The sequence below is a fragment of the Protopterus annectens genome, chromosome 3.part0 (genome assembly GCF_019279795.1).
Source record: "Protopterus annectens isolate FY-2018-M chromosome 3.part0, PAN1.0, whole genome shotgun sequence".
In the NCBI taxonomy this organism is placed as follows: Eukaryota; Metazoa; Chordata; order Ceratodontiformes; family Protopteridae; genus Protopterus; species Protopterus annectens.
In genome coordinates, this window is record NC_056731.1 from 899,825,173 (window position 1) to 899,849,196 (window position 24,024).

Sequence of the window (24,024 nt, forward strand, 5' to 3'; positions counted from 1 at the left end):
AAAGATTTTGCGGTGGTGGTGCTGCGGTAGCATTGTCGCCTCAGTTAGACGTTGCCCGTTCGATTCTCAGTTAGAGCGTCTTCTGTGTGACAACATGCGTGAATGGGCGTTCCTTCGTTGAAGGTTGTGCGTTAGGCCCGGCAAGCCAGCACGTAAAACTCTACTGCCAATCATTAGCTGACCGGAGTTCCGCTGTGGCAACCCCTAACCGGGAAAAAGCCGAAAGACGCAAACAAAGGGTGGAAAAGATTTTGCATTTTCAGATGTGTACAGACAGCTGAGGTTTTACTTAGAAATAAGCAAATTAGAAAATCAGACAAGTTCATTTCGTTTCAGTTCATAGTTAATTAGAATGCATGTAGTCCAGGAGACTACTGATAAGCTTAGCCCAATTATTCAAAGTACTGCCTGGTTAAGGGACTTGCTCAGGGTCACACAGTAGACAGATGAAATCTGATGGAATCAAACACTGTACCATAGGAAGCAGCTTATAGCTGCTTTAGCTCACAGCTTATAGCTGCTTTCTGCTCATAGCTTTATTCCTCCACACTGTCTGCCAGACTTTTATTTTGACAGGGAAGACCGTTAGCAAACAGCATAACAAAATGGTTAGTACACTGTATTTACTTTTGCTGCTGTTTATGCCAAGAATATATTGGGACATGTTAGGACCATTCAGCTTGGGGACTACTGCATTTCTGAGAGGGGCAGGACACTGTTCCTTCTAGGAGCAACTGTTTGGTCATCTGCCTATACCTTTTCAAAGCATTGTAGTTTAGGGCTTGCATTTAAGGCCTTGACAGTGTTTGCCATGGTTGAATGCTATTTCCAAGTGTCAGCCATCAGCTGGTCTGTACACTCTGGGAGACTGAACTACCAGACAATACACTCTGGGGAAACTTAATTACCACAAAAATATGGTGGTGATGAGCATAGTATAGTTGTGTTAGAATAATTGTAGGTGTTCAAGTATGTTCATTGTTGCAGTATCAGTTCCCTCTCTTTTATTGCTTGGGCATCCTTGAGTTTGAAGTGGGTTCTGTAATCCAAATCTTCCATCTTTCCTCATCTGCCACCTTTTCTCCTTGGAGCATCTTGTGCCAAGAGAAGTAGCTTGGTCTGTTGTCATTGGGACTGTTTCACCGGGCAGTCTGTACTTGGCAAAACTTCCCAATTTATGCCAGCCAGGGCAAGAAAAGTGAAGGTAGTGCCAGACAGTATGTGTCTTAAACCACTGACTTGGGTGGAGGGAAGTCTGCTGAGTGTAGAGGAGGAAAGTATCAAGCTCTGGAAGTTATGCCAGCTATGGAGTCATTACTGTGATGATAAACTCTAACTAGAACTTCAGTAAGTTCTCACCGCAATTGTACTTTCCATTTAACTACATATTTTGTTTTTGAGGAGTGTATGTAGTCAGAAATTATACCAAAATAAAATTCCCATCCCAAAATCCCCTTTTCCCCACCATATGGTGGTACATAGGATCTGCTGTGTACTGATCGCCTAACACTGTATGAACAAATGAGCATATTGGAACTTTTTTTAATGTGACACCCGACACTGGGGTGGGGGATATACCTGTACAAATCATTAACATGCATCCATTCCTGCAGATCTAGGCTGTGATCTTGATTCCTAATACTGTGTAATCTGTTGCTGCTTCATGTTTTGTTTTCCTAAGCAGCATTAAATATTTATCACTGGATTTTCCACCATAACAATGGCACATTTGTCATATGTTGTCCCATTTTTTTCAGTTAAATTAGTGTTAAAGTTGTCTTTACTTTGGAGTTGTTATAGTCCCTTTCCATGCTTAATTGGCCCTTTCAGTTATTTCCCCTTCCTGTCCAACTCTGCATACCAACCTGTTTGGTGATGGGTTCGTTTTTTTTTATCAGTTGGGGATCTATGTTTTTGGAACCACCACTGAATGTGGCAGCTGGGACTAGAATCAAGTTATCTGAATCTGGTTTGGTTGATGCGTTTTCTATCATACCCTTGTAGTGATGAGGAAACTGCTGAGGCAGGGTTTGCAGTACTAGGTTTATAGGTATGTACCTTCACACAACTTTCCCTCGAACACTGCGAAATGGGCATTACTTCACCCAATTTGGTTGTTGCTTGATCCAGCCTTTGCAAGGTAGTCTTTCAAAAGTGAGATGCAGCCACCCACTCTTCCCTTGGAGTGGGCAAGCAAGTGTTAGACGTTCAGTACCATTTCTTTTGCCCATCTTCTCCATTGCTTCCGTCACTCTGTCTTTTCGGCTTTTCCCAGTTAGGGGTCGCCACAGTGGAACTCCGGTCCGCTAATGATTGGCAGTAGATTTTTATGGTGCAGAGTTGCCAGCCCGATGCCCAACCTTCAGCGAAGGCACACCCATTCACGCATGTCTTTCGAATGCCACTCGACCACAGGGAGGACATGCAGACTCCATACAGAAGGCACTCCAGCCGAGAATCGAATAGGAGAACCTCTTGCTGTGAGGCAACAACGCTACTGCTGCACCACCTGCTTCCATCACTAATCAAACCTATTTCAGTGGATTGCAGCCAGGGCTCCATCTGTCTGTGCCGAAGAGCCAACAATAAAGTTTTATTTTTTAATAAACTGCAGCACTTTGAGGCACATGTATCCTCACAACTTTATGTAACTGAGAGGATAGTTCATAATCTCAAGACTTCTAAAAGATTGCAAAAATTATTTATTTGATTTTCTAACAGTAAAATAATCTACCATCTTTATTAACGCATGGGTTTTCTGTCAAACTGTATGTTTGCCTGCTCCTGAGTTCATCGTTGGAAATGCCCTAACTTGCTTGCTCGCCCATTGCTCTGGTTTTGTTTGCAGCACAAGTTGTCATTTTGTTTTCTTCCAGTTATTTTTTTTTTCCTGGTTTTTGTCTGGCAGTTAGCTTAGCAAATTAAGGAGCTGGTAATGAGCGGTTTCCTGTAGACTAGTGGTGCAAAGTTTGATTCCCTTAGCCTCCATTGCCTAACTGTGTGACTCCAAGCAAGTCACTTAACCAGACACTGCTCCCAAGCTGTGTCTGAAAAAAAGTCCAGAGATATCAGTGCTGTACCCCAGAAAACAAATACCAATAAAAAAAAAAACTGAATTCCACGTGTATTTTCTTGAAGTATTTTTCAGTTTGTAGTGCAAGTATGTTGCCATTGAAGAGCAGCCTGTTCAAACAGCATATTAATAGGCTTAAGTGTTCGTTTCTTTTGCTCATGTAGTAACCTAAATACCCTTTGTGGCAGCAAGATACACAGAGAAAGAAGTTGTATCAAATTACTGTAATCTGACATGTTTGTACCTTTTCCTCATAGGGTGTCAGCCCAATGAGCTGTAAGAAAACTCCTGAAGACCCTGAGAGGTTTGCTTGCTTTGCGCTGTTTGCAAAGTTTGGAAAAGAGGTAAGTGTAGTATACTTCTGAGTTGCTCTGCATCTCTTGTTTGACAGAATTGCATGATCTATGTAATGTAGTAATAAGGTGTGTGCGTGTTGTAGGGTTTAAAATGCTGGTTTTGATGCTGGTGGTGCTGAATAAATGATTGGATGAGTTTAAGTTTTTTAAGAAAATTTTATTCATTTAACATTTGTTCACTGGGAAAGTCCGACTTGGAATGAAGGCAATTTTCTGCAGAGGCCTGGGGAGAAAAGTTCCAGACGTATGTCTTTGAAATGTGGGAGGAAACCAGAGCACCCGGAGGAAACCCACACGAACGCAAGGAAGACATGCAGACTCCGCACAGAAGGCACTCCAACCAAGAATCGAACCGAAGAACCTCTTGTTGTGAGGTGGCAATGCTACCACTGCACTACAGCGCTGTCCAAATTTCTTTTTTCCAACTATTAATCTAAATGCCAAACAGTGGTAAGTTGTACTTTTTAAGCAGTCCTCTCAAGTAGATCCTGCATCCCATTTCTTTTCCAAAACTGCTGAAGTGTAAGCATCTCACTAATGTCTGAATTTTCCATGTTGCTTGTGGTTTAATGGCATTTGCCCCCCTATACTTGAGTTTCATTGTTCTCTAGCATCATCATGTCCACTGCCTTTCCTTTAACTTTGCTTTCAGTATTTTTGTAGGAGTGGTGAGGCATGTACCATTTAATGCAAATATAGGTGTATTTATTTAATTATTTACTTATTTGCCTTTACCCAGAAAGTCCAACTGGGCAAAGCCCATTTTCAGTAGAGGCCAAGGGAGAAAAACTTCACATTACAAACATTTGAATGAACTAATCTTGAGATGCAGTGTATAACAATCAGGGCTAAATAACTTAACATGTGATCACCATGTCACATCAACTGATAAAGTATTTAACGTGTTCTGCTCAGACATCTGTCAAATGTAGTCTATGCAGCATGTAAAAGTCATATATAGAAGTAGAGTATTCAGTGTTATTTTACAGTATATATTTCCACCATAATCTTGGTACACTGACTGCAGGTAAGGCATATACATATTATATCCAAACAAGTAAGGTCACTTGAAATTTGTAATCCAGGGACTACTACAGTAAAAGTGCATTATCAACGAGGTACAGATTAAACCATCAGAAGATCTCCCTTCCAAGAGAAATCTGTACTGATCTAGGCCTTTTAAATCAGGCAAGACTGGTTCCATACTACTAGCCCTGATATTCATGAATACTTCATAAGTAATGAATCAGAATTGTAAATGGTCATTAAGAAGCCACCAACTTAGGGTCTCACTCCTCTTTTGGTATGGTCACTGTTTCCTTTTTCCATGATTTTACAACCTGCCAGGCTGTCAGTACTTGTCTGAATATTTGTGTCCAGATTTTAACATCCTTATCTGACCCCCCAGTCACCTAATCTCTGTCAGTAGGTCATCCATCCCTGGAGGGTTTTTTTCTGTTGCTTTTCTATGGCTTCCTTCACTTCCTCTTTTAAGATTTCCATAATTAAGAAATCCCTCTTCTGGGAAGAAAGTTTAGAGAGCGTACTTTTCTTCAAATATCTTATCCTCTGAGCTTTTGCCTGTTCTGTTTCTTTATCTTTATACAGGTGTTCATAATAAGCCCTAAACATATTCAGTGTACACTTTGAATAAGCAAGCCCTTTATACCCCCCATTCAATTCAATAACTGTTCTTTCCACCTTTTGCTGTCTTAATCGTGCAGCTAAAGCTGTTATAGCTGCAGGTGCATTTGACTCCTGTTACTCATGCACTACAACCCTTGGTGTTGATATTAATTCATCCTCTATCTTCTGCATCACTTCCTTTACTTGATTATATTTTTTATTTTATAAATAACTTAAAGGCACTTATTAGGCAATGACTTTGTGAATTCAGCCAGTGTGTGACAATGCAAATGTATTACAAGCATTCATTAGGTAATGACTTGGTGAATCCAGCCACTATATGGCATTTATTAGCTTGTTCTATTTATTGCTTCCTTGTTGTGATATCACTGACAATGAAGGTACACTCATAAACAGGAAAGGAGAGTAACCTGCCATCTTAGTTCTTTCCCTTTAATCGAATCTCTGCAGAAAACACCAGGGCAAGACTTTTATGTTGCTTTTGTGCCCCTGCCTTTTTTTTCAGAATGTGAGCAACAGTACGCAGTTTTTGTCACAAAGCTGTCCTTAAAATACTTTCCTGTGGTGCTTCTGCACTGTAGTGAGATTTTGATTAGTGTTGCTCCAGGTCTCATCATTTTGGTGTGAATTGGGAGCCTGCAGATTCCTTCAAACAACTTGAGTGGCAATTTATATCTCATCTATGTTGGCATTTTGAAGAAGTGCATGTCTGGATTATTGTTTGTAGGAGTTTAAAGTTAAACTTACTTTCTTTGATTTGTTTGCTTGCTCAAGAGTCTGGCAGCCAACTCACTCACTGGGTTAGTGTTTTGTTTTGATTTTGTGATCTTTAATGTTTTTGTTTTACTACATTGCAACAAGTTGGTGTTGGATATTTTTTGTTGCAGTGCTGTTTAAATTCCGTAGTTTTGTGAAGTGCTTTAGAGTAAAAGCCCATACATTTTAATCTGAATTTAAAAAACTGAATAATTTTATTCTGCGTAAAATTAGGATAAAATTCACAGTCATTGGCTTCAGTGATTGCATCTAAATGAAAGCATGGTTTCCAAGCCCAGTTTAAGCAGATGTATGTATGCTTCTTTCTCTCATGTCATTTCATGTGACTGACCTCACTTTAAGGTCAACAAGGCATTCTTCAGATTCTTCAATAACTGTATATTTCCTAATGCATCCAGCTTCTCCATTAATCATTTCACTTTCCAGAAAACAAGAGTCCTCCTACATCTAACAGCAGGAGTATATCCAAGCATATGACATGTACAATGGAGCACTATAAATTTATTTTGTGCAATTGGATATTTTAGACTTTAAATAAAAATAAAACATTTGTGTAGTTATCACAGTTTTATTGTAATAGGAATAAGCAATATTTATATTACTTTGAACAGATATAGTACTACTGTAGATTAGACAGAATACTAATATAAATGTCTACTTATTGTATAAGCTTTACCTTCATTGTCAGTTTTTATTCCTATTACAAATATTCTCCATATGATTCAATTTATGGAGCTCAGATGTTCTGGATTGTCAAGGTATGAGTGATAATCTGATGGACTTATGTTTATCCATCAGATTAGGAATGAATTTTATTCCATGGCTAGTGTAGATCTTAGTTTTGTTTAACATGTATTAATTTAAATTTATTTCACAAAAGCATTTTTAATATGCCTGACCAAAAAATAATTTATTGGTAAACACTCAAATTATAAAACTGATAATTTCCTTTAAAAGATCAAACATATACTTAATAGTTATCAGAGGAAAATGTTAATAGTTGCAGTAAAACAAAATACATAGTCTAAATAACCTAAGATGGATTTAACTTTATTATCTTTAAATACCAATGGCTTAAACAATCCTAGCAAGAGTTTGAATCTACTGAAATATTTAAAACTGAACAAAGCACAAATTGTCTTCCTTCAAGAAACTCATTTCAAAACAAATGACAATTACTAATGGAATCCTAAGGAATATATGATATTGGTGCAATCCACTTACAAGACCAAGACAAAAGGGATAACAATTTTATGGAAAACGTGATTAATCCAGAAATTTGTAAGTATGAAGATAAAGACCTTATAGCATTAGTAATAGTTAAATATAATAGAATATGGACCATTGCCAATCAATACTGGTTCCCAGGCATTGAAACAGGGACAGTTAAAAACATTTGGATTTCATTTCCAATAATTAAAAGACAACTTAATATTGGGAAGAGATTTTAACTGTATATTTGATATTTCTGAAACTGCAAATAAGACCGCTGCGTACATCTGCTGTATCAAAAGCTTTAAACCAAGTGGGTAGAACCATTTCATCTTGTAGATAATTTCAGATTTAAAGAAGATAAGTCTTTGTTGTTTTCCCATCAAGATCACAGAGTTGATACCCAAACTAGAACAGATAAAATATTTTCTGCACGTGACTTACACTGTAAAATCATTCATTTCTCAATCACTCCCTGCCCCTTTTCATACCACAATTCATTGATACTAAAACTTAAAAATGGGTAGAAACCATTAATCTTTAACTCTAGAATTCCAGCATATATAACTAAAATTAGAGTTCAAACCCTGGTTATTATCTGAATTACAGTTCTTAGATATTGATTACACCACAGAGATAAAATAATGATATGGGACTCATTAAATGCTTACATATATGGTAAAACCCTAACTTGGTATAAAAAAAATCAGAGAATGGGATTCTGAATTATTAGATCTACAATACAAACTTTTGTCATTAAAAGCTGAAAAAATCACTCATTTGGAGATGAAAAAGAAAGTAGAAGTATTAAACAATGAATACAGTGAAAGTCTAACACACAAAACTAGTTTAGCTTTAGAAAAACTTAAAATGAACACCTTGGCCACTTCTCCCAAATATCTGGATAATTTATCCACAAGAATCAAAATACAATCAAAAGGTAATAAAAGTATCTTCCATGAAAAGAAAGGGAAAATGTCTCGGATGTAGGTGACTTTCTTGGTGCTATAGAAATCACTATATGGAACATTTCCAAAAAGAAAATAATACATATCGATCAATTAAATCTAGATGAAAAATGTTCTAATATAAAAAAAAAAAAAATACCAGAAAAATTAAAACTAGATCTGCAAGCACCCATAACCTACAAAGAAATTACAGATGCAATAAAAGTGGGTAAAAATAAAGCTTCAGGTATAGATGGCATAATTATAGAAATATATAAACTTTTTCCTTCAAAGATACTGTCCCTCTTCCATGAAACTCTATTAGAAATTCAGTCATAAGCTTTAATGCCACCCTGTTGGAGATATTCCTTAATTACACCAATCCTAAAGGAAAACAAATCCCCAAACCTCTGTACCTCATATAGACCTATATCATTATTAAATAATGACTATAAGATATTTATGACAATATTAACTAACAGAATGAAAGTACCACTATCCAAAACAATAAATAATGATCAAACTGGATTTGTATATCATAGACACACACATGACAATATTAAAAGGATAATTTCTCTTCTAGATTGTTAATAAAGAAACACTCATAAGTGGCTTAGATATAGAGAAAGCCATTGATTCCCTAAATTGGAACTATTTATTCAAAATCCTAATGCTATTTGAATTTCCTGCATCCTTTGTTCATCTCCTAAAGAATATATATACAAATAATTTAGCGTATGTCAAGTTAGGTCCTTTTACCTCTGAATCTATACATATAACAAAAGGCACTAAAAAGGATGTCCCATGTCACTGATTCTATTTGCTCTGGCTATTGAAATATTGGCAGATTCAATTTGTAACAGTATAAAAATCAAATGAATAGATGTTTATGAACAATACAATTCTAAAGTAATGCTATTTGCTGATGATATATTACTAACATTATCTAATACAAAAGAGAGATTAGAAGAATTACATGTATTAATTGACAAATTTCACATGACTTCAGAAAATCAAAATTTTTATTTTTAAATTAAAAAAAAAAAAAGTACTGCAGATTAAGGTTGATCGCATCATAGGGAAACAAGAATCTACCTTTAAATGTCTAGGAATTGAGTTATGCAAGGATAATAATGAATTAGTCTCAAAAACTACAATAATATCAACAATTAAAATCTCTGTGGGAAAAATGGAACAAAATAATATTTGAAGTTAGACTACAGTTAATAAAAATGGTTTTACTGCCCAAGATCCTATATATAGCCGTAGCAGTATAACTGTTACCAAAAAGAAATATACTTTCATGCCTAATAAAATTTTTATGGTTTCCCAAAAGAAACAAAATAGCTATAATACATCATATCAGACCATGGAAACAGAGAGGATTAAACTTTCCTGATATAGAAACGTATATAAAAACAATATCTAAAACTATCTGATTGGCTAAGTCCAAATTACTCTGCAAATTGGGAAGAATTACTAACTGTAATAACAATAAATTAATTTGATTTACAAACAAAATTTCAAACAGATAAAAACTATTTGCCATGGCGCATAGTGTGCAGTATAACATAACTAAACCCACTAAAACTCATATGATTAATTATTACATTTACTCATTTAGGAAAATTGTTAATGCAAATATAGATTTAAAAATCTGGTTTGATCTTTTAACACCAATTTTCCACATAAAATGTATAGAGAAATTATTAATTCCTGGGGACAGAAAGGATTTGTTTGCTCCAATGTATCAAAGAACTAAAAGTTTTAGATATGCAAGTAATCAAAACAACATATAAAATTTCACAACAGGACTGGCTAACTTTACAGAGTATTCTGTCATATTTGCAAGATTTAAGTAGAATAATCAACAATTCTTCATTTAAAGAAATACTTACATTTACAAAATACATATATGAAATCATATATAATGACTTTGACATGGGAAACAGTATTTCAAAGTTTTACAAAATATTGATAACTGTAAAACAACACCCAAAACCTCATATTGGAGATGTAGTACAAAAGGACACACTATGCATTTAGCTGAAGATAATAAAACAAATATCTTATCCATAAAATATACATCCTTTACACAATACTGGAAAGTTTTTAATTGGAAATGGTTGCACAGAGCATTCTTAACCCCAGGCAGAATTAGTAAAATTAGTTCTTTCATAAAGTTCATAGATTAGTACTAGGCTAACTGCCCTTCTGGGCCATTTTTGAGCCTAGCAAATTACCCCATGTGAGAATCAAACCCTGTACCTTGCCTCTGTAAGGTAAACACCTTAACCATTATGCCACCCTCCCACCCCTCACCAACATATAAAAGGAATTTGTTGGAGATGTGAGCAAGTACACAATGCAGATGGGAACCACATTTTCTTTGTGTTAAAATGAAGCCATTTTGGAATGGTATTAATAACTTTCTACAAGCTTTATTTAAAGAATAAATGTATTTAACTAAAGCTCTTGTATTATTAAATGTGAACAAAGGTCCTCATTTGAATAGGTCAAACATGCATCTAGTATAGACTATACTTACAATTCCAAGGAAATGTATAACAAGAAGATGGAATACAAACACGATACCAACTTTGGAAGACTTCTACAGCCTACTGTGAAGACCACAGCATTATTGGAAATTAAAATTAAAGAACTAAGAATTTATCCAAAGCCATTTATCCACAACCCTTGGGGAAAAGTCTTATCGTTGATTGACACCACACAATAATTGAGCAGACACTCTGATTGATTGGACATGCTTGTAAAGTAACTGTATACATTAAGATCTGATGTTCATCGCATCTCACTGTTGCAGTCATTACGCTTGGGTTATCCTGCTGGCAGGCTACCTGCAGTCGGCCTGAATTCCAAAGTCCTGGTCTGGCGTCGGTTGCTGTCGCCTCTACCCTGACATCAGTGTGCCAGGGGTATAAAAGATGCAGCCGATGCCATTTTCTTCAGTCTTTCTTGCCACGCGGTGCCCAAAGCAAAAGAAGTTCGCAAGTGCTGGATGGCCGACTCCTGAGATTTTCGAAATTGAATTTCCGATCCGAAGTCTTCTATAAAGCTAAGTACCCCGTTGGGAAAACTTTTTTCTTGCTCCAGACTGATGTCAGAAAGTTAATTGTATTTCTTGTGGGAAGCAAATACCTCATAAGGATTTTCATTCTTACTGTATTCCTTGCCTTGGCCCTGACCACGAAGTTGCTAGTTGTCTGTTTTGTGCTGTATTTAATCAACGCACTATTAAGCGTCAGTACGATTTTGCTTTTCATTACTTTGGCTGAAGGTTTAACTATATAATGCCGTCGGAACAGCCGACAATCGGAGTTCATAAAAAACGAAAGGAAAAAGAAAAGGACAGGCATACAAGGTCCAAAACCAATGACAAAGCCTCTTCTAGGCCAGTTGCCAGTTCTCAGTGAGGCACTTTCGCAGCCCCTGACACCTGCTCCCTCAGAGCCAGAGGCCGCCTCCGACTCCCACATGGAGACAACTAGGCCTCTAGATACTCAAGGTATTGGGCCTTCGGAAACTAATCCCTCAGATGGGTCTGGAGCCGCTGAGCAAGCCTCGGCTTCTGAGGGTGTTTTCAGACCTACACAGCTTTATATCAAGCCAACTTCAGCATCCAAGACAAAGATTAAACCAGTTTTAAAGACAAAGGAAGCAAGTACAGCATTCTCCAGGACAGACTTCCATGCCTAAGAAACAGATGCTCAAAATGGCCGAAGACCTAATTACTTTGATCAGGGGTTCCCATCCCCCTCCTGATAAGAGACCCAGGCAAGACACTGAATATGATTCCTCTGATCAGGTTTCCATTTCCTCTGACTCCTCTTCAGAACAGGGGTACTCTATTCCTCCCTATGAGGATTCTGATGCTGAAGAATCTATCACTTCAGCTCCTCCTCCTGAGGATTACTCCTTTGGGGAAACCTTGCATACCATGAGGGAGCATTTCCATTGGGAAAGCCAAGATTACTCAGATTCTAAGAAAAAGCTCAGAGTCTTTTACTACCTCAGCACAGACCTCTTGCTATTCCACCTGTTCTAGACATTGTAGATGATGTATTTCAGTCTCCCGACTCTTTACCTCCTGCACCTGTTAAGTTAGACATATACTACAGGGTTCCAGATTCTCATAAATTTCTATGTAAAAACCCTGCTGCTGACACAGAAACCATTTCTCAGGGTCCCAAAGGGGTCAAGGCTGCTACTGCAAAAAACCCTGTCCCCTCAGATAGAGATTCTAGGGCACTGGACAGATGGGGGGGGGGTGTTTACACTTCTGCTACCTTGGCTGTAAGGGCTTTAAATTGTCAGTTTCATATGCTTAAATATCAGCGATACTTAATGTGTCTGCTAAAACAGAAAATGTTGACAAATTCAGATTGTTCTGAGAACAAGGAAATGCAGGATTTATTGTATGCAGCTGAATAAGTGGGAAAACTTACTGTAACAGGTTCTGTCATTAGAAGGCATGCTTGGTGAAAGGAACAGACTCTGCCTGATCATGTTAAAGCAAAATTATTGGATGCTCCATTACAGCATGATACTTTGTTTGGTGTTAAGGCAGAAGAGGTGTTGAAGAAAATGGAGGATAAAGCTAAATCTATGCAGACAGTAAAGGATTTCTTACAGGTACAGCCACCCAGATTTAGCAGGAACTGGCCTTCTAAGAATTGGTCCTTTCCCGTATCAGGCCTCAGAGGCAGATACAGATGCCCTAGAGGCAGACAACAGCCCCAGGGCTCATACAGGCCCAAACAATGGGGAGCTTCTACCTCCATAAGCAGAGAAGGCAAATCACAGCCATATAGTAAACAGTCCCAATGACTTCCCTCTGCCAATGGCAAGCATTTATCTTTTGGCTGCACCCTTAGGGGAAAGCTAGCACTTTTTTCACAAAATTGGCACATGATCACCCAGGACAAATGGGTCTTAAATATAGTCTCTCAGGGCTACAGGTTCCACTTTCACACCCTTCCAAAGGCAAAAGGTATGCCAGACCTGCCACACAGTCAATGGGCAGAGGCACAAAAACAAGTTTCATCTCTCATGGACATGAGAGCTATTCAGCCAGTGCCACAACAAGAACAGGGACAAGGATTGTACTCAAGACTTTTCTTAGTACCAAGAAAGGACAAATCATGGAGACCAATTCTGGACCTGTCTAGTCTAAATACTTTTCTGGACGTTCTGAAATTCAAAATGTTGACTCTGCAGCAGCTTCTGCCCATTCTGGGCAAGAAGGCTTGGCTTGTAACTTTGAACCTCAGAGGCATACCTGCATGTCCCAATCAGACAATCTTGCAGAAGATACCTCAGATTCATAGCTGGCTCAATGCACTACCAATTCTCTGCACTGCCCTTTGGCTTATCTACTGCGCCCAGGGTCTTCACAAAATGCCTGGCACCAGTAATTACATTTTGCAGACAGAGGAATTCAAATATATCCCTACTTGGATGACTGCCTTATTCAAGCAGAGACCAAAGACATTCTACTAAAGCATCTGGCGTTTGTAAAAAGATTACTAATTTGCCTAGGGTACACAGTAAATGAAAATAAATCAAAACTAGTACCCTCTCTCGAGATATTCCTGGGTACAAGCTTAAATACAACTGCCCAGATGGCTTATCTCACGCCAGACAAACAAAGGCAACTGACTTCTTACTTCGAAAGCATGGCAAGAAAGACCCAGTTATCTGCAAGAAAAATTCTGCAGGCTCTGGGCTACATGCCCTCCTGCATTCTGCTAATTCCATATGCAAGACTGCATATGAGGAAACTACAGTGGTATCTAAAAAGTGTTTGGACTCAACATTGCCACAGCCTGGAATCATTAATTTCACTCATTCCCTGCCTGCAATAGGAGTTTCGATGGTGGGCACAGGCCTGCCACCACAACAAGGGACAGCCATTGACTTTACCCACAGCCAGGCAAACACTAACAACGGATGCATCAGATTATGCCTGGTGGGGCCCACATGGCAGGAAAATGTGTTCAAGGCACATGGCCCCCAAGCCAAAGGCATCTTCACATCAATCAAAAAGAGATGCTAGCTGTACAAAATGCCCTGATAGCCTTCAAGGACCTACTTCAACCAGGACAGCTGCTGATAAAGATGGACAACACCACAGTTATGTGGTACATAAACAAGTAGGGGGGCACACATTCCTACCCCCTCTGCAGACAAGCCATGATTTTGTGGAACACAGCATTGACTTACCAAGTACACCTGCAAGCACAATTCCTGCCAGGAAAAATAAATGCTCTGGCAGACGAACTAAGCAGAAACCTCATGGATCCTCATGAGTGGAAACTAGATCCACAAATCTTCAGCATGATAACAAGGAAGTAGGGATGCCCAGACATAGATTTTTTGCCTCCCCTCACAACTGGCAACTTCAGAGATTCTGCACAAGGACTTATCACAAACAAGCATGGAAAGTGGAGGCTTTGTCATTCAGCTGGAGCAACCTTACAGTATATGCCTTTCCTCCCCAAGGTACTCCTAAAGGTCAGACAAGAGAAACCACAGATGATACTGATTGCCCCGGATTGGCCATGCCAACACTGGTACCCAATCCTAAGGAGCTTGTCTCAAGGCCCAGCCTGGACATTGCCTCAAATTCCTCATTTACTGACGCAACAAAACAATCATATCTTGCACAGCCAACTCAGGACGCTAAATCTAGCTGCATGGCGGATAGTGTGACCATTCAGAATACACCTCTCTCTAAAGTGGTTATGGATGTTATTTTGGAGGCCAGGAGGCCCAGCACCAGAAAATCATATGCAGAAAAATGGAAGAGATTCTGTGCTTGGAACCAGTCACAAGGAATTGACACGCTTGTTCCAAATATTCCTCAGATTTTATAATATCTAACTGAGATGCTGGACAAAGGCCTATTCTCATCAATTAAGATCCATACCTCTGCCATTTCAGCTCATTACAGTACAGACCCACCTATTTTTTCACATCCATTGCTTAGGCAATTCCTCAGGGGGGCCAAAAACATAAGGCCTCCAAGGAGAGCACCAATACCTGCATGGGACCTCAATTTTGTTTTGGAAAAACTCACACTGCCTCCTTTTGAGCCAGCCAATACAGCCGAGATAAAATTCTTATCATGGAAAACAGCTCTGCTCCTAGCAGTAACTTCAGCAAGAAGAGTCTCAGAGTTACAGGCATTAATGGCTGTGGAACCTTTTATTATCTTCCATCCAGACAGGGTTTCTCTAATGACAAACCCAACATTTATGCCTAAGGTGTAGTGTCCAGTGTGGCTCTTAACCAAACCATTTGCCTACCTTTTACCCAAACCCACAGAATAATTCTTTGGACATAGACAGCTACGCTTCTACTTGGACAAAACTAAAGCTTTCAGAACGACTGAGCAGCATTTAGTGGCATATGCTGCAGGATCACAAGGAAAGGCTGTTTCAAAATGGATAGGACACTGCATTCGTTTCTGCTATTCACAACATGGCAAATCAGTGCCTAAGGGCATTAGACCACATTCTACCAGGGCAGCAGCCACCTCAGCAGCCTTCCTCAGAGGAGTACCAACCAAGGATATTTTGGAGGCTGCAACTTGGACTTCAGTGCACACTTTTACTAAGTACTATCACTTAACTCTTTACTCCAAATCCAGAGCAGGCTTTGCCACTGCAGTTCTGCAGGGCCTTATAGCCACTCCTAATTCTATTTAGACCCAGCCGCCCAACCTCAGTTTTGGGATTCAACCAAAGTGGTAATGACTGCAACAGTGAAACACTATGAACATAGTACAGTTGTGTACCTACCATAAATATAGATGTTCGAGTGTATTCACTGTTGCAGTCCAGGTTACCCACCCACCATCCCCCTTTCTTTGCTGGGACTTATCTGTACTTCTCTATCCTATACAACCTATGTGGTGTATTTGCTTGTAAATGAAGGTATTGTTTATTTTAGTGCATGCTTTTATAAGCAATGTTTTTTTAGCCTACCCTTTTGGGGGCACCTGACATCTGGGGCAAGAAAAACTGAAGAAAATGGTGTTGGCTGCATGTTTTATACCCCTGGCGCACTGATGTCAGGGAAGAGGCGACAGCAATCGACGCCGGACCAGGACTTTGGAATTCAGACCGACTGTGGGTAGCCTGCCAGCAGGATAACCCAAGTGTAATGACTGCAACAGTGAATACACTCAAACATCTACATTTATGGTAGGTACACAACTGTACTTTATAGTGTCAGGCTAATGTAAATAGTGTACAGTTATTTAAGATGTTATGTATAAATACTATGGAATTCATTTAAATGTATTTGAAAAATTAAAACAATTTCTGAGAAAAAAAATATTCACAGAAGGAATGGAGTTGGAGAAAGCACTGCAAAAGATGAAGCCATTGTAACTTTTAGACAACATCCGAGTGCCAAAATATGGGTTGCGGTTCAGATGTGAACAACTTTGTACACAAAGTTTATCTGATTCTGAAGCAAGTTTAGGAAAGAAGTTGTGTACCCTCCGCCTTTTCTACTGAATTGCAGTCAACATGGGAATTGCAGTCAACATGGATATTAAAGCATCTTGTAGAAAAATTCCTCTTGCATTGTTAGAAGTTTCGTCTGTGACTGAATTTCATCCTGTGAATCCTTTCAGTTTCAGATAGTTTAGCCTTAATTAAGTCTTTACAAGATAATACGCAGCACTCCAAGCATCATCTATCCTGAGAAGAACACGTCTTTCAGTAGCCTTGCAACCTAATAAGTAGTTATTGCACAAGCAGATTAAGGTGTCGGCTTAATGTTATCGGATGGGGTAGATTACAGTATGGAGGTGATATCTCAGTCCCACAACTTCAGAATTAATTTCATAATGTTTTGGACCCAATTTTCAGTTTTAAAACTGAAATAGCTTTAGTGTAGCAACATTTTTGCTCTCAAGGGATAAATGGTCCTAGTCTGCAATATTTCTGCATTTCTCCAAAGATTCATAAAAGGGACAGCTAAATATCCTAAGGAAGTCCCATCATATTGGGCAAACGTTCACTTACAGAACTGATTTCATAATTTTTTAGAAATATGTTTGGCCCCATTACTTTGTGTTTTGGCTAGATTAATAGAGTCCCCAGAGTACACACTACTTTCACTGCCTGTAACCGCAGTATACTTAATATACTTAATCATGTGATGTGATCATACCTTGTTGGAGTAAGCCCTCATAACGTCATCACTTTATATATAGCAGTTCAGTACGAATGCCATAAGATGAGCATCGTTCGCCCTGTAACCACTTACCAGTGTTTCCTGACACAACAGTTTACTCACGTATTTATGACATGCCTCTGTACTACTGTCGTGCTATAGTTTGTTGCTGCTGATGTATAAGATACTACCTTACTGCTCCTATGTGGCATAGGCCCTGATTATGATTCTTGGGCTTCTCCTAAATGAAAAAAACCTTATGGTATGGTGCACCTATTCTGTCCAGGTGTCTAGCTGCATATATGAGATACTTATATATATGAATATATCCAAACTTATTTGTCAAAAACATTATTTTATTAATTATATATGTTTCTGATCTATGTCAAATGTGGTTATATATCTGACAAAATATTTGTAAATATTGTCTTCCCAGTTTTACTGTGAATATTGTGGTTTCTTTATTAATGAAGCTGTTCTCCCCAGGTAATTATTTCCCAGTAAACAAAAGCAAACAAGTATAGCAAATATTTCCTCCAGCATACAATCAGAGCACTGTGGGAACCTAACTGGTATTTGTGTATGCTAGAGGTGCAGTTGTTGTATACCTGTATTCCTCATAAAGGTGAATTAGTTAATTTGCAGTTTTAATTACACAGAGCTGATATAGATCATTGTGCACTTAATATTGTTATTAAGCTAATTAAACAGGTACTTAACAAAATTGTGTTTTATTTCAACAGCAATTGCTATTTGTAGCTGCATGAACAGCAGTGTGGACTTTCTTTGCACCTGTGTGTGGCAGTCTTTTTTAGACTATTTTAATGAAAGGTTGGTCTATAAACCAGGGAACTGCAACCCATCTGTAGGTATGCTGTGCAGGTATTTGGATGACTGTTGAATCATTTGGTAGTATACTATTAGTTAGCTGCTTCTCTTGTCCCCCCCCCGCCCCCCACTTTTTGGGTTTCTGCTATGGAAGGCTTGTCATTTTACCTGACATTCAGAGCTTTCTTTGTCCCCTCTCAGTGCCAGGCATATCAGTCCCACCTTGATGTCAGGGTCAGAACATCTGTGGTATAAGAGAGAGATGTTTGCCTGTGCCATCTTTAATTCTTTCTTCAGCTCGTATATGGATGAATCCCTATTCAGTGCAAATGCTAAGAGTTGAAAGTTCAGTGTGGCTGTCAGATTTAGGTTAAAGGGAAAAAAGCAATGAGGAGGAAAGGCCAGTTTAGGAGAAAATATCACCCTGACCAGAAGGGGAACCTGGGAGCCCCTGAGTAATAAGACACCTCAAGGAGGCAGCTATGAATCAAAAGAATTCTACCCTTCCCTTCATATTCCACCCTAATCCAAAGCCTCTTTCCCATTGACTCCTTCCCTTAACACCACTTCCAGAAAGAATTGGGGTAGCCTTTGGATATTCGTCAAAGGATGGGGGGGAATAATCACTAAATGTGTTATGGTCTTAACAGACCTGAGAGAGAAATGGACTTTATTTCATAAAGTAACCGAGATTTTCAGGCATTCCTTGGAACCCAAGGAACAAATCTGTGTCATCAGTTCAGTATTACATGAGCTCCTGCACTGTAGATGGGGAGTACCTGACAAGGAAGAAGGGAATCTTTGCACTCAAGACTTTCCTATTGATAAGAAAAGGCAGGTTGTGGAGAACTGTGTTAAACAAATGTATGAGTGCCAAAGTTGAGAATGTTAGCCTTGCAGCCCATATCTTTTGTCATGTTTCCTGACACCATCTGTTGCTACCCTGGATTTCAGATACCTATCTCCACATTCCCATAGCCAGGTCTCACAAGCACTACTGGAGATTCAAAGCAGGGGGGTACTTATTACCACTTTAATTACTTCCCTTTGGTTTGCTAACTGAACCCAGGGTGTTATCTGGGTTTAGTAACTGCATATTGCAGGAACAAGAGTGGTCATATTTACCTTTACCTGTCCCTTACTCTTGAGAGTCAGCCTTGGGGGGTTCACCTTGATCTGCTTTCAGACTCTGAAGCACTCTGAATGTGCCCAAATCTTTATTAATTTGCTCTCAGCAAATAAGCATTTTGGGAGCTCTTCTGGACACTGCCAGTCAAAAGGCATTCTTTCCTTCAGAAAAGTGCTGTTTATTTTAAACGTCTTTATTCAACATAAGTGACATGGATAAATATGCAGTAACAGAAAAGTAAACAAACTGTAATAACATTTCCTTTTATTTTCATGCAGTATACATATCTTAATTTTAACAAATTTCATTCACTCCGGCATTACATAAATTGCTTAGTTCCGGACTTCCTTTAAATTTCAGCACTGCAAATACTTCTCCAGAACATTATTCTTTATGTATTTCCCCTACAAATTCCATTTATTTCTGTATAATCTGCTGCTTCACTTTTCTAAAGATCTTGTCTCTAATTCATTTATCTCCATTACAATATTCAGTACTTCAGTTAAAGATGGTTTTGATTTCAATTTCCATTTTCTTGTAATTGCTTTTTTTGGCTGTTAGCATTAAGCTTAAGGCCTTACTGTATGTGGGCCATTCAGACATTTCCGGCTTGTATCCTTGGTTACAACCATTTGCTGTCCCTACACTCTGTAGGGAATTTTTAAAATCTGAGAAAACAGTACATTCCCAAAAACAAGTTCACCCCCCCCCCCCACACACACACACACACACACACATTTCCAGCATTTGCATGTCTGCTTGAGGAAAAAGTCTCTGAAGTTTTCTTTGGGTATAAAAATACTTGCCTGGGCACCACCTCTGATTGATTCCTATAGCTGTTGCACAGTATTTTGTATGTCCTGCTAATTATTACTTTTTTTTACAGCAACTTCTGTTTAGGACTCGACTAAAAAGTCTACCAGAACATGGTTTTCATTTAACAATTCACCATCCCTTTCCCTTTATTTATACTCTGTTAGGTAGGGAGGGCAGTCTGCAACCCACAGTCCAAGCTTCTACTTGACCTCTTCATACCCTCTAGTACATTTCTCTCACTAGTCATTTGCTTCCAAAACCATTGGACCATTTTCTAATTTTCTCCAGTAACTTCCTATCCTTCTTGCCTAATTTTCTATATTCTTATTTGCACTCATCCCTATTGGTAAAATCTCATTTCTCAATTCCTGTATTCGTTTAGTTCTTGGATAACTTTCTGCCACTTTAGAAATACAGTATTCTGTATGGCTGTTTTCCTTCTCCTTAAGGAACTACATCCAAAATCCTGCTCTCTTCTTGATTCTCAAACTTCGACAGCCCTGTTTCATCATAATTCATTTCCAGTTTGACTTATAACTTTTCCTGCTTGTGTTATTTATATGAACCTTAATTGTGATGCTCTAACATATCCCTTCAAATGAATTAATTCTAAACCTTCTTATATTATGGGGAGAATCAACTTATCCCCTCCCAAATAAATTCCTTCAACTCTTCATTAATTATGGGCCACAACTTCTCTGGTTGATAAAAATATGCCTGATTTGTTTATAAAACTAAAGGGAGTAGAATATTTTTCATGACGTACATCTTACTATCCACATCAAGAGCTTCCAGCTTCTTTTTTTTGTATTCTCTCTTGTTCAGTCTCTTCCCACGTGTCCTTAGCTGCCGTAATATAATCATTTTTAATCCAGACACCCAAACACTTCATCTTATTTTCTCCCCATGAATATGGCTATTGCTGAACAAATTCATGTGTGAATACATAGTTTGCTGTTATAATCCTTGTTATAACTTAATTTATTGTATGTTCTGAAATTCCTTGAAACTGTCTTAGTGTTCCACAACGCCACAATATCTTTTTCTGGATTTATCAAGTATAAAATATTTCTGAATAAAGCTGACATTTTTTGATTACCATACTAGTTATAGGCATGAATTCGAGAGTCCCTTCGTTTTTTTTGCTAATGCATCTAAATGTAATGCAACTAAAGGTGGAGGACTCTCCTGCCTGGTTCCTATGTTCAAACACAGCTTGTCAGAAAGGAGCCCTCCCACATTAATTCTTGCCTCTGACCATTCATATGTCCTCCTAATTAATCCTGCTGTTCTTCGGGGAACACAAATGCTACCATTGCCTCACTCTTAAAAAATGTGATCTGATTCTTTTGAATGCTTTCTCTGCTTCAAGACCCATCAACAGTAGTGGCATTTGTTTTATTCTGCTTCCCTCTGGATTATAATTGTTTTATTAATGTTGTCAAATGTTTGCCTCCCTTCCACAAAACCATACTGTTCCAAATCTGTCTATTTTGGCAGCATATTTGCCATTGTCTTAGCTAAGACAGACAAATGCAATTGTTTTTAAACTTGAAATGGGTATATATGAAGCTGGATCTGAAGGGTCTTTACCTTCTGTGAGTACACAGGCACCACAAATTTCTTCCAAGATGCTGGTACTCTTCCCCCCCCCTTTTAAAATGTTAAACAAAACCTTCCAGATCTTCATTTTCTTCCCATCCAGCTTTCACTGAAGCATTACTCTCTGTTCCTGGGGACTTCCCTGTTGGTTGATGATACATTGCTATTTTATGTCATCTCTTTCCATTCTAGCTATTTGTTTTTTTTTTAAACAAGAAGCATCTTTATGAAATTATCACTTATACTGGCAGTCCTACATTTATATGGGTCTGTAGTTGATCATCGAAGAAAATATTCATCGAGCGGCGTTTATTCACATACTAACAGTTGGAACTCCTTTTCGTTGTATAGGCTTTTCATTGTAAATCAAATCACTGAATAATAGTTGGCCAACATCTGAATCATCTGCAGCCCCCAACATAAGCAGCGTTTGGTGTTTATTTACCGGATTGTCCTTCTGTGGGTGGCTGCCCCCCCCCCCACTAATTGTATATATCAACTTAGAGATTGCACATTTATAAGGGGATAATATTATTTATTAACATATAAGAGACATTCTGTCCTTTATTTTATAGAGTGTGCACTTTAGAAGTTGTATTTCCAAATGTTACTTTTGTATAGTTGAAGTTGACAGCATCATTGGATGATCCCAAAGTTGGCCAACTGTTACTGATCTGTGGTTTTGTTTATGATGTAATGCCTGTATGAACAGCAGTTTTGATTTGTTGCATTTGAGTAAACTCCGTTCAATGGATGTTTTCTTCTGTTAACCATAGACCCCATTTATATAAATGAAAACGAACCATATTGATTTAATCTTAGCTGCAAGCATTGTACATCACAGACTATATTGATATAATTTTAATTGCAAACATTACACATCCGTTATCTCCCCATATCATTGTCAGTCAAACATTACATAGCTCATTCAAATCTTGCTTTTCTGTTAAACTTCATTCTCCCCTGTATGCTTTCATCCCACAATTCCCATTTTCCTTCTCTTTATTTTGGTCTTACCTTTTTTTAAAGATCCCAATTCCAATTGTTTTATCTCCGTTACTATATTCACTACTTCTACAGCAGTTGGTTTAGACTTTCATTTCCATTTTCTAGTAATTGCTTTTTGGCAGCCACCATAATTAGACTCGGCAAGGCCTTGCTATGTGTAGGCAATTCTGATTGCTCAGAAGTCATTTCCCCGTACACCAGTTTGCTCACGCAGTATCTCCAAGTCTGCCAACTCATTGCACTCCCAGAAAGTATGCTCCCAATTACTCCTTTCTTCCCTATCACACCTCCAACATTGCTGTCTACCTCAGGAAAAATTCCCTGTAGTCTACTTGAGGTATGAAAGTGTTTATGTAAACATTTCCAAGCAAAAATCTTACATATTCTAGACTTTGGTGCATATTTGGGAGACTTACTTATATCCCGACATTGTTTCTTTGTAAATTTCTTATCCAATTTCTTTTCCCAATCTTTTCTAACCGTGTGTGATTGATTCTAATAGCTATCGTGCAATGTTTTATATGCTCTACTAATTGTTCTTTTTTTAACAGCAGCTTCTGTTCTAGATTCTACTAAAAACTCTACTAGTGCTGGTTTTTCGTTTAGGACTCTATTTCTTTCTTTTTGCTTATACTCTTATATCAGTCCTTGATAGGGAAGACTATATATATAGCCTGCAGTCCAAATAAATTCTTGGCCTCTTCCCATTCTATTACCTTTCCCTCTCGAATTATTTGCTCTCGATACCTTGGTTCTTTTGTCAGTTTTCTACAGTAAACTCCAGCCCCCTCTTGCTTATTGTCTGTATCCCTAATTGCAGTCATTACTATCGGTAGAATCTCCTTTCTCCATTCCCATGTTGGCTTAGTTCTTAAAATGCTTTCTGCTACTTTATAAATATTAATATGCTGTATTATTATTATTAAAGATCTGCATCCAAAATATGTCTCCTTGTTTATTGAGCTTCCCCCTTTTCATTATCATCCCTTTCCACTTTGAATTATAGATTCTGCTTGTGCTATGTATAGGCGCCGTAACTTTGTAGCTATAAAATACCCCTTCAAATCGGGTAATCCCAATCTGCCTTGTTCTGTTGGAAGAGTCTGCTTATCCCACTTGACTGTTGCTGTCCCCCCCCCCCCCCAAGATAAAATCCTTCATCTTTTTATTAATTGCTATCCAAAACTTCTCCTCTGGTTGATAAAAATATGCCTGATCTGTGTACAAGATTAAAGGGAATAAATATATTTTAACTGTTTATATCTTATATCCACATATATACAGCAGTGCTTCCAGTTTCTCAGGTTTTTGTATTGTCTTTTGTTTAGTCTCCTCCCACATATCCTTAGCTGCCACACCAGAATCATTTTTAATCCATACTCCTAAGTCCTTCATTTTATCATGTTCTCATAAATATGG

General features: G+C 38.2%; 1 protein-coding gene across 1 annotated transcript in view; it reads left to right on the plus strand.

Moving 5' to 3' along the window:
• The window catches only part of PRKDC (protein kinase, DNA-activated, catalytic subunit), a 4,917,417-nt gene that overhangs the window by 1,162,590 nt on the left and 3,730,803 nt on the right, over positions 1-24,024 (plus strand). The window contains exon 14 of the mRNA XM_044065724.1: positions 3,331-3,417. Coding sequence (XP_043921659.1) covers positions 3,331-3,417 — 87 coding nt within the window. The remainder of the gene's footprint in view (positions 1-3,330; positions 3,418-24,024) is intronic.